The 12067-nt window shown below is 41.8% G+C and overlaps 1 protein-coding gene across 1 annotated transcript; it reads left to right on the top strand.

The window, feature by feature from the left end:
- Positions 1-3485: 3485 nt before the first annotated feature.
- LOC131233165 (protein IQ-DOMAIN 17-like) lies at positions 3486-5876 on the top strand. Its single transcript, XM_058229776.1, has 5 exons — positions 3486-3831; positions 3908-4183; positions 4270-4515; positions 4600-4737; positions 4835-5876. The coding sequence occupies exons 1-5, from the start codon at positions 3706-3708 to the stop codon at positions 5642-5644; spliced, it is 1596 nt and encodes a 531-aa protein (XP_058085759.1). The 5' UTR covers positions 3486-3705; the 3' UTR covers positions 5645-5876.
- The last annotated feature ends 6191 nt before the right edge of the window (positions 5877-12067 follow it).

Below are 12067 nucleotides of genomic sequence, written 5' to 3'. Positions count from 1 at the left end.
GAGGATATAGTTGTCAATTGGTTAGCTTCCTCTACCATGATCAAATTAGGGGTGGCCCCACCTCACTTAAGATGGTGCAACCCTTACAATTGAGCCCACCTTGATGCATATATTCTATATCCATGTTGTCTATACATTTTTCTAGACCATTATGGATCATGATCCCAAAAATGAAAGAGATCCGGTGACTAGATGAACCATATCACAGGAAACAGTGGTAATTGACTATTAATGGAACACAAAAGTTTTGGGTCATGCAAGCTTATACTTGTTTTTACTCTTCATTTTAATTTATGTGACCTTGCCAATAAGTTATCAGCGGCCCCGGGAAGTTTGTAATGATAGGGCATTCAATACTGCTGTTTTGGATGGTATGGTCCACCCGGAAATTAGATCTGCTTCATTTTAGGGCTCATGCTCTAAAATGATCTGAAACAATAAATGAATATAGAACATAAAGGTGGGCGACACCGACTTGGGTGATGCCGGGGCCCCACCTAATCCACTCCCTCCGAACACAAGGGAGGAACAAAAGGAAACCGTATGCGTACTTGTCCGCTGAACCCATATCTTAAGAAACGGTGTTCCGTTTTGATGCACGAGAACGATCTCACCTGACTCTGACCAGTGGCTCAGTTCCTGTGGTTAAAAAACAGTAGCAAGGGTCCACCTTTACAGCGGGAAAACTCTGTGGAAACCGTGCACATCCACACCGCTGGCACATGTGTAATTTCTAAGCTTTCTATTCAGATCTACACTGTTGAGATCTTCTGGCGTAAAAGAGCTGGCCTTTTTAATCTTCGGTGGGCCATGTTCAGGTCTACCTTAGGGATGACATTGTCTAATTTGTTAGGCAGATGATGTAAGCATTATACCGAAACTCACGGAAAGCTTAGATCTCACACATGGGTTTCATATTTGCACGTGTCCCAGCTCGTGAAAGTCTACGCAGCTAGACGCGCGTGGAATTAGCAAACCTAGTACGTAAGATACGAACGTCTTCAATCTGAGAGGTTTTTCGGGTAATGAGCAATTGATGCGGCCGATCAGATCAACGGTCAGATCAAACGGTCTGAATCAGCCAACTTAGACAGCTGCATTTCATTGCCCATATCGAGCTATACTCGAAAAGCGTTAGAGACTCTTCCTGAAGATGGAGCCACGTCGACTTTTCCCGGGTCGGACGTCGTCCCCTGCATTACGTGGCGCCAGGCTTCGAGAATCCAATTCCGGTACCGAAAAACCACAATAACTCCATTGGCTACACGCGAGCGTAGGATTTTCGATTCGTACTCTCTCACACAAATGCTCAATGTGGTGCTTATACCCGAGATCCAGACCGTTCATCTGGTGGGCCTTTTGCATGTGGCTTGTTCCATTAATCAGGCCAGGCCTGTTGGGCATACATGATTACCAGGCCAATCTGATATTCGGGGGAATTGGACAGATGGATGTCCCAGTTCATCACCTGAGTTAACCAGCCCAGCCTGTAAAGGAAACGGTCTGGGGGTGGTCACTTCCACCAGAAAAAATGTCAGCCAAGTTGGGCAGCCTGCCTACACATGGGGCCTTTCCACAAATGTAAGCCCATGTGCCACAACATCAACTCAAGCTCGGATGCAACGCACGGGTATCCAGGGTCAGTCCAAATCTACGCGTTAACAGATGGCTCGACTGAGAGAACCGGGATCCAGTACACCTGTTTTACTCCAACGGGTAAAGCACCTAAGCTCCGTGGGGCGTTCCATGCTGTAGAAGTAAAATCCACTCCATTCATCAGGTTCCATCCTCGATTCTAGGACTCGGCACAAAAATTCATCCACATCTAAAATTCAGGTGGACCACATCACAAGAATACTGTATGGGATGACAACCATAGGATTGTGTGCGGGCCATCAGGGTGTTTATCTTTCATCGTAACCGTTAATCAGATGTAACTCAATGAGAAGCAGCGAATATAGAAATCAGGTGTTGCATATGCTGTTGAAATAAGGGTTTTCGCCGGATGGACGGAGTGAATTCACGTATACAACATGGTTTGGTATTTTACGCAGCGATGAAAGTAGGTGTTGTACATGATTCCGAGCTCAGATACCACCGTACACGTGCAATGTTCGCATCGGGAGCGGATCAGGTATTACCCGGGTAACACCCTAACTTGATGACTTTTGGTTTTTGTATATCCACGGCGTCCATCCGTTTCCTGGTATCATTTTAAGACGTTATAACAAAACCTAAGCAGATCAAAATCTCCTGTGAATCACACCATTGGAAGAAGTAGTGAATTACCATTAAAAACATTTTGTAGGCCACAAAAGGTTTCGATGAAGCTGATCCTTGTATTTTCAGCTTTGTATTTCCCTTCATCCTGTTATGTTTAACCTTATCAAGGGGCTGATGGAAAATAAACACTACGGACATACAATGGGCCCCAGGTTGTCTTTAATGATGAACGTTCAATCACCACTTTTTCCTGTGATTTGGTTCACCTGAGATTTAAATCTACTTAATTTTTGGAACCACAATCCTAAAATGGGCTTGAGAAATGGATGGACGGCATGGATATAAGAAAAAAATCATAATAAAGTGGGCCCCACAGTAAGGGTAACAGTTTAGTAGGTGTTATCCGGGGTAACAGTTACGTGTCGTGCGAAGAGGAGCACTGCCGCTCCCCAAGCTCCCAGTTGTACGAACGGTTCAAGGAGATAAAATTACATGGGTCACGGAGTGATGGATTTATTATATCTACACCATTCATCTATTTTCAAAGACCATTTTACAGCATTATCAACAAAAATGAATCATATCCAAAGATCTTTTGGACCACACCACAAATATCAGTGGAGATAATGATTTTCACCGTTAAAAAACTCCTAGGCCAACCATAACGTTTATTTTCCGTTCAATCTGTTCATAAGGTCACCAAGACCTGAATGAAGAGGAAAAACAAATTTCATATTGATCCAAAACTTTTGTGACCCAAAAAGAATTTCAATGGTAGACGTTCAATCCCCCACTTCTTATTTCAGCACCGTCCACTTGATGGTTAGATCTGTCTTAGTTTTCGTCCTAAGCCATAAGACGAGCTCGCCAAATGGATGGACGGTTTGGATATAACATATATCTCATGTTCAGACCCACGTAACTTGCTGACGTCAATACAGCAGCTATATGGTTGGTGGGAGGTACACCAGCCAATCCGCTTCCCATCCTATCATAATGAGGGCGTTGCCTCGTGAAGAATCTACACTCGTGCGAAGACGATCGAAAGCTGTTCGTCCGCATCTTCCGCCCGAATCTTTTGCTGCTGTTCTTCAATCTCTCTCTACTCAGCTCGTGTTCTGCGCACCAAAACACATGACTGTGTGACCGTTGTATATAGCCATTGAAATAGTAGGATAGCTCATCGAGGAAAAGCTGAGTAATAAAAGTTCCATTGTTTCTGCAAAAGCAACGTGGGTTCAACTCGATTGCAATGCTTTCGACGTTCCCGAGATGCTCTCTATCTGACACGCATTTAGTTTTATACATGACAGAAAAGAACAGCACGCTGTCACTGTAACGGAGCTACAGTACACAAAAACGCCTCAGTCCCTGTTCTTCGATCGCAGTTAAAACCACAAAAGGAATCTTATCAAACACGTCTTTCGATCTCTCTCATCTCCTTCTCTTTTCCTTGCTTTGGTAAATGCTGCTGCATTTCACATGGGCAAGAAGGGAGGAACCTCATGGTTAACCGCAGTAAAAAAGGCTTTCAGATCTCCTTCTAAAGAGAGCGAGAAGAAGAGCAGCAAGAGAAGGGAAGATCAAGAGGTTGAAGAAGAAGAAAAGGTATGTTTTTTAAGCTTTTTTTCCTTTTATCGTCTTACAAAGAGAAAATGTGTTATTTTCATTTGGGCCTGTGTAGAAGAGGGAGAAGAAGAGATGGATTTTCCGAAAATCTTCAAACACGGAGCCGTTGCATCAAGGCGATTTCAAGGGGGCCGCGAGTCGGGTTTCTGCGTCCATGGCTGCAGATCAACGGCATGCGATTGCAGTGGCTGTAGCGACAGCAGCGGCAGCAGAAGCAGCGGTGGCAACGGCACAAGCTGCCGTTGAAGTCGTTCGACTCACCAGGCCGTCGAATTTCGTTAGAGAGCAATATGCCGCTGTGGTTATTCAGACGGCTTTTAGAGGTTATCTGGTACGTGGGTTTTTCTCATTTTGCTCTGTTTTGTACTCTGTAGAAGAGATGGGTTGATGGGTTTTAGCTTTCTTTCTGTTTTGAAGGCAAGAAGAGCTCTTCGAGCTCTGAAAGGGCTGGTGAAGCTGCAAGCTTTGGTGAGAGGACACAACGTTCGAAAGCAGGCGAACATGACGCTGAGATGCATGCAAGCTCTTGTTCGGGTGCAGGCTCGGGTGAGAGATCAGCGTGTGAAACTCTCGCAGGAAGGCAGCAGCATATCCTCTATCAGTGATAGTAACAGCTTTTGGCAGGCGAGATATCTTCAGGAAATGGCGGAGAGGAAATCAATGGTAAGAAATCTCATTATTGATTGCTCTATGTTTTACTTAGCGTAGAATTCTTCTACTCTTAATGGGTGTTCTTCGTTCATTCAGTCGAGAGATGGAAGCAGTGTTGCAGATGATTGGGATGACCGCCCGCATACGATTGAGGAAATCCAAGCTATTTTGCAGAGCAGAAACGAAGCTGCTTTGAAACGAGAAAAAGCGCTTGCGTATGCTTTCTCTCACCAGGTTCCTATCTCTAGCTCTGTTCTTCTTTCTCCTATCTTTCATTGATTCCTTTGATTTCTTATCACATTTGCTCAATTTCTTTCAAACCCATCTCAAGATATGGAGGGCTGGGAAAAACCCATCAATGGCTGAGGAAGCTGAGCTTGAGGAGAGGCCGAAATGGCTCGACCGTTGGATGGCGACAAGGCCATGGGAGAACAGGGCAAGAGCTTCCACCGATCAAAGAGACTCCATCAAAACCGTCGAAATGGACACCGCCCGGCCATTCTCTTACTCAAACACCAACTTGAGAAGACACCAACAGCAACCGCAACAGCACCCAAGCTCGTACTCGATCTCATCTCCTCTCCACAGATCCCACCACAACCTCTCTCTCCATCAATCCCCAGCAACACCATCTCCCGCAAAGACCCGACCTTTACAGGTGAGGTCCTCTAGCCCTCGTTGCATCAGAGAAGATAAGAACTCTCCAGCAGTGCACACGCCGAGCTCTGCTTATTACTACAGCAGCGGCTTTCGCCACCATGGAATTCCAACATCGGCAGCAAATGGCGCCGAAGCTGCTGCAGCTTCTGCAATTCCGAACTACATGGCAGCGACAGAGTCGGCGAAGGCTCGAGTCCGGTCACAAAGCGCGCCAAGGCAGAGGCCAATGACACCGGAGAGAGAGCGAGGCAGCGGCGGATGCTCGGCGAAGAAGCGGCTGTCTTTCCCAGCTCCGGAGTCCTATGGCAGCGGTGGCAGTGGCGGTGGCGGATTTGGAGATAAGCTGAGGAGCCCAAGCTTCAAGAGCGTGCAGATGATGATGATGGAGCAGCAATCCAACCGTTCGTCGTGTTGTACGGACAGCTTTACTGGCGAGGTGTCTCCGTCTTCCACGAGCGACCTCCGTAGATGGATGAGATGAACTGAGAAGAAGATAGATTGTTGTAATTTCAAGTGCTGATAGGATGAATGATGATGGTGATAGCGATGACTTTGGTTATGATCTACGGTTGTTATTTGATCGGAGATTTTATGATTTGTAGGTAGAGTTAGTGTTTTATCAGAGATTTTTAATTCTGTAATTTTCGTTGAGTAGGAACGAATCATCTGCTTAGGAGAATTGAAACTATCATGATCGAAACCGTTTGTCTCGATGGAGTACTTTCAGATCTTAGTTAATGAATGTTCGTTAATTTAGTTGAATGTCACAAATCCGATGGTCAGGATGATCCGTTTGTTCATTATTTGGGCAGCAGCTAATTCATTAGTGTGCCCACCTGATTGACCGCTCGGATCATTTTATCATACAGCAGTGTGGATCTGTCGAGTGATTTGTTGCGATTGGGCCGTCCAATGTGAGGTTAGTATGCATGATCAACATAAAGCTGGGGTTCACCTCATTCATGCACGTCGTAATCCAAAGGATCTCCGTTGAATACGAAGACTGGAAGATTGGCGTATGAACCTGTCTCCTAGCAGTGCAGTAATTGGACAATCACCGCGTGATTTCGTGGATGCTACATTAACCAAGTGGCCCACAAGATGGACAGACAAGATCACGGATTCGGTCAGGCCAGCGTAACACCCAGTGCTGTCAGGCCCAGCATTCAGACACGGTCCAAGAACGTACTCAGCGGACGTGGATTGGGTACGATCACTGACTCTGAGGGGGCCACATCATAGGAAACAGGGGTGATAATAACACACTGACATTTATTTACCATCCAACCTATGCATAAGGTAACATAGACGTGAGATAAGGGGTAATATAAATATCAACTTTACAAAACTTCTGCTGCTCTCCAGAAATTTGTAATGGCAGGCGTTCAATCCCCACCGTGTCGTCTAGTTTAGCGTTAGATCTGCTCTTTTTTATAGTTTATATCTTAAAATGATATAGCAAAATGGTTAGACGGTGTGGATAAAACCTATACATCATGGTGACCCTTCAGAACCCCTACTTATGCTAAGCTGGGAACGTGGTTAGTCCTGGCGCAGCACATGAACCGAGTTAGCTCGGTTAGCTCGCTAAACTAGACTAGGAAAAGTTTGATTGGTCTCGGTTTGAAATTGAGTTCAAGCTAAGTTGAATAGATTTTTTTGAGCTCAAAAAAATTTCAAACGGAATTCGAGTTCGAGCTCAACTCGGCTCGGATCGAACCCCAACTCAAATTAAACTAATTCAGTCACTCGGTTACTTTAATATTGATGTTGCCCATCAAATGCTTGATAAAATAACTCAACCAAGTATTGGCTAGTGGCAATGAAGGTATGTATATGAAATAAATACTTTTTTTTTCTTGATTTTGATTTTGCCCACAAGGCATTTAATGAAACACCTGTAAATTGTTGTTGTTTTACATACGGTAAAAAATTGAAAGTGCACTCCATGTGTTCATGAAAATGTCATATAGGATTGAACTCGGCTTAAACTAACCTGAGCTGAGCTGACTTGTTAGGCTTGAGGAACGAGCCGAGCCAAGTTCAAGCTGGGGTTAGCTTGTAGTCAAGTCGAGCCAAGTTGTGCCAAGCTCAACTTGGTTCAACTCATGTACACCTCTAGGTAGTTCTCAATCCGTGTCCCACACACTTGATCTGACAACTTTTCAAAAGTTAACCACCGCTGGTTTCAGATAAGCATCTGATGGGGTCAATAAAATGACATGGTTCTATAGAACTTACAACTTAGTGACACCCATAAGACTAAGCCAGCTCACCCATTGAATAGCCCATCAATTAGACACATGGGGTCGTTGAATTAGTGCCATTTTAGAGAGGTTACATCCACAATGTCCCACAATTTAGATGGTTGAGATATACACAAATGTACTAACACAGTATCCATTGTATTCCAAAGACCTATGTGGTGTATGGCACATGGTACCATGATTTAAACAGTTGATATGATGATTTTCATTGTCAACTACAAATTCCATCACAGTCATGACGATGTAAGATCCCGACCCTTCGATATTTTGCCTTTTTGTCCATTGAGGGCGTGTTTGGATTTTTACTGTAATGTAATAATGTATGACCACATATTAAAATTCTTATCTCTTAAAAACCTGTTAATTTGATCAATAATATTAGATTATTGATAAACATGGTAAGCTTGTAATGATATATGTTGATGTCGAAATCTGGATCACCCTCTGCTCCGTGTGGCGAGCCTTCGACGAACCCTGACCCTGCACAAAGGGTGAGCAAAGGAGACCCTGGCTAAGCCAGGGGATCCTTCGATGCCTAAGTTAGGTCATGGGAATTTGGGTCTAAGGTGAGAGGTAGAGGGAGAGTGCGAGATCTTGCGTACCTGTAGCAATGGGGTCCCCCGATATTTATACCTGTAGATTGGGCGGATCGTGTCTGTCAATCTCAACATGATTTACTCAATCAGCGAGATACAAAAATCGTGGAGATATGGCCCGTAATCTGGAGATCGTGTGACACACGAGCTTATCTACGGGCAAGATAGTCGGTTATATTCTCTTAAGACAGTTTTCTAGTTTAGTTTGGCACATGGTACACCCACATTCTGCCCTAGCCTCGATTCGGGACATCCTTCTTCGGATGGAGATGAGGATGAGGACGAGAAGAGTCTTGGCTCGGATGTCCTTCTTCTGATGAGGATGAGGACGAGGACGAGAAGCGTCTTGGCTCAGACAACTCTCTTCTGATGAGGATGAGGACGAAGACGGGTGTCCCTCTTCTGACGAGGATGAGGACGGAGCCCTGGTTTAGGTCGTCGCTTCATCGGTTGAAGTTTATCATGTCCGACCTAGGGTTCGGCTCGAACACCATTCTCTTTCGTTATTTAGGGCATTCTCGCGTCTAATCGGACTAAGATGCTAGTCCTCGAAAATTTTGATATTCATACATTATCAAAATGTCAAATAAGTAGAAAAAATACACTAACTCAAGTATTTGGAGAGAATTTACAAACCAATGTAATGTTAGATAGCCATATACATATGTAATAAAAAAGTGGGAGTAAATAGAATTTGTAATTTTTATAAATTTATGTGAAAATTATTCATCCAAACACAACATAATATTTTTCTTTATAATTTAACATTGACATAATGTATAAATATTATGTTTTTACGTTGCTTGCTTTTAGGAGACGAGTACCTTGAATTATAATCATTGAATTCGCATGTCCTTATATCAAATAGTATTTGTAAAATTATAATGATGGCAATTTTAGTACCAATGTAATTGGCCACTCAAACATGTACCGAAAGTTTTCAATTTAGGTGATGGGTAGAGCATCCTCTTAGTAATACATTGTTAGAGTAATGTTTTTATATTATGTCTAAAAAGGGTGAACTCTCAGTCCTAGAGGGAGAGGGAGGGAGGGGGGTAAATAGGACTATGTCAAATAAAAATAAATTGCAGAATACCAATACAAATAGCTGAATCAAATAACAAACTCAAATGCAATAGTATTGAGAGGTTGATTCAAACGTTGTTTAAAGGACAACCTTACACCAAAAATCAAAGTTTATGGTAGGACGACCTGATGTCTTGAACTTGGTAAGGATAAAAAACTCAAACTAAAACAAGAAGCAAATAGAAAGAAACTAACTATTACAACATTCACCACATGTACATGAAATAAATACAAGCATTCATCATACATACATCGCATACATCATCATCATCATCATCATCTACCAAACTCCAAGAATTATAGTGGTTCGACGTGTACACCAACTGTTCTCAAACAACCATACTTACTCCACTCCCAATAATCACAACCCACGTGATATTGGCTTTCAGTATGAAAGAAGATTTTTCATGGTTTACTTTAAAACCTTTACAATTGCGTTTTCAAAGGGCTACCATAATTAAAAACCCCTCGCTAAGATTTTCTAGCTATCTCAGTCAAAACCACAATAGAAATTTTCTGGCAATCTCACAAACTAAAAGCTGTAAATGAAAATATTCATCTGAAGATTCATCTTTAATGTAGCCCGGTAGAACTGCTTCTTTGAAGATGAAGATTTCCAATGTTCAATCACACGTACAAAAGAGTTCTAGGTCTAAATGAATTTTAAATTAATCCAACCTTAGGCTACTTTGATTCAATTTCTTTGATCTCAAAAGGGGTAGAGAAGAACACCCTTATAAAATCAGATTTATGCTAAGAGAGATCAAGAAATCAGAAATAAAAAAGTTATAATAATGAATTTTAGTTTACCGGACAATAGCTTCATGATCACGGGGATCTTTCTCTCAAAGTGGTGGCTTAATTTTACTTTGAATGAATGAAAAAAAAGTTGAAGAAAGACTTCTATTTATAGGCTAAAAAACGGTTCCTTCGATTGGTCTGAGGTCAGCCTCGACTGGTACTTAGAGCAACCAAATTTCAAAAATTCTAACGCAATCGAATAAAACCGACCCTCGACTGGTCGAGTGGGGCCCAAAATAGTTGCTGGACTTCAAGTTGAGCCCTGCTCAACTGGTCGAGCCAGGTCTCACGACTAGTCGAGCCGGACCCTATCAGAAAAATCCGAAATTTTGAAATAAATCTTGGACTAGTCGAGTTAGAGACTGGACTAGTCGACCAGTGAATAGGACTAGTCGAAGTAAAGCATAAAATAAGTACAATAACCCATATTAAATGTGCAATATGAATGACCTAAACCTAAGGTCTTTCTAGGGTCATTTATACTTGAAATATTGAACATTGAACTTGTAGCTTCGGTAGCTTTGGTAGATAGTATGCTTAAAGTACTTGAAGCTTGATCTTGTATACTTGAAACTTGATCTTGATCTTGACCATGTAATGCACTTGGACTTAATCTTGTATTTGAAGTAGCACTTGCACTTGGTCTAGTACTTGAACTAGAACTAGTACTTGTAGTTGAACATGTACTTTGACTTAAAGTATAACTTGCACTTGAAGTTGAAGTAGCATTTGATGTTGATGTTGTACTTGAAATTGATGAAGCACTTGAAGTTGATGTTGATAGAGCAATCTTCATGACTTGTAGCTCATCTTCGTATGAAGGTGAACTTTCCATCTATGAACAAGTTCATCATTCCAACGTGATTTGTCACTACAAAATTTGACAATATAGGATACTAGATATATAACATAGAACTTACAAGGTCCATCCATGTAATATTCTAGATTTTTTTACATTTGACCTGGCCAAATATATAAGCATTGCTACTAGAAAATCGTATGAATTCAATTAATTATACTGATTAGCGTATAAATTGATAATTTAAGACAATTATGACTAAATATTTATTTTCATTAATTGTGAATATATTGTGCCATGAACTTGGTTAAAACAAACCATAATCGTCATACATGAGAAATCTCATATTCAAACTCATTTTAGAAATACTTAGATTAACCAAGCTAGCTCTAAACCGTTCGTTAGTGAGCCGTTAAACCTAAAACTAAGGACAAACGTCAATCTTGTAAAGCTTGACGTCTATTGTAAACATCAAATTAATATCGTATCTCAAATTGTTCAACTTTTGTTGAATGTTCATTATGACATGCATAATATATATTGGGATGGATATCACTTTTGGATTTATATGTTTTAAATATTACTTATATATTTTAAAATATATTTATTTCTATTTAATTTTATGATAGATTACTGGTAACGGGATTACAAAATTACGTGAAAATTTACTCTCTTTTTTTTCTTCGGATTTGATACCTAAAAACTCATAACACAAATTGCTGTATTCAAGTGCTAATCTACACAGGCTTATCATTGATGACATGTGTTTTAAAAACCTCACCCACTTTCCAAGAGTTACCCTCACTGACCATGTGTCCATTAACCATTTGGTAATCCACAGTTGCTTTTAGAGCCACCGATCAGATGCCCAGGATAATCCAATCCATCCATCTGTCATGGGCATCCGCGTAACTAAACGGGCGGATCTGATAGATAAAAACAATTACACCACGTGTACTGTGCGGAGATGCGACTACCGAGTTCGGGTTGTGCCCGCTTCATGCTGTCATCATTCCGGAAGCGGATTGCGTGGTGTGCCACACACCACGCCACTGATGTTACTAGTATGTTGATGTCATCAAGTTTTGTGGGCCCACCATTATGTACATATTATATCCACACCGTCTATCCATTTGAAGATATCGTTTTAGGGAACGAATCCAAAACCGAGGTAAATCCAATTCTCTGGTGGACCACATTATAGAAAGAAATGGTAGCAATGACTCCCACCGTTAAAAACCTCTAGGAGACCACAGACGTTTCGGATCAAGCTATCATTTGTTATCTTCTCTTCATCCAGGTTCGTATGACCTTATGGAAAGGTTAGATTCAAAATAAACTTCATCGTGGGCCAT

This window comes from Magnolia sinica, chromosome 18 (genome assembly GCF_029962835.1).
Source record: "Magnolia sinica isolate HGM2019 chromosome 18, MsV1, whole genome shotgun sequence".
Classification (NCBI taxonomy): domain Eukaryota; kingdom Viridiplantae; phylum Streptophyta; class Magnoliopsida; order Magnoliales; family Magnoliaceae; genus Magnolia; species Magnolia sinica.
This window is presented reverse-complemented; position numbering and strand designations above follow the sequence as displayed.

Bases quoted from the DNA above. Each gene is read 5' to 3' on its own strand.
- LOC131233165 (XM_058229776.1), top strand. From the start codon at position 3,706: ATGGGCAAGAAGGGAGGAACCTCATGGTTAACCGCAGTAAAAAAGGCT. The intron at 4,184-4,269 runs GTACGTGGGTTT...TCTGTTTTGAAG, and splicing joins CGGCTTTTAGAGGTTATCTG to GCAAGAAGAGCTCTTCGAGC. The intron at 4,738-4,834 runs GTTCCTATCTCT...ACCCATCTCAAG, and splicing joins CGTATGCTTTCTCTCACCAG to ATATGGAGGGCTGGGAAAAA.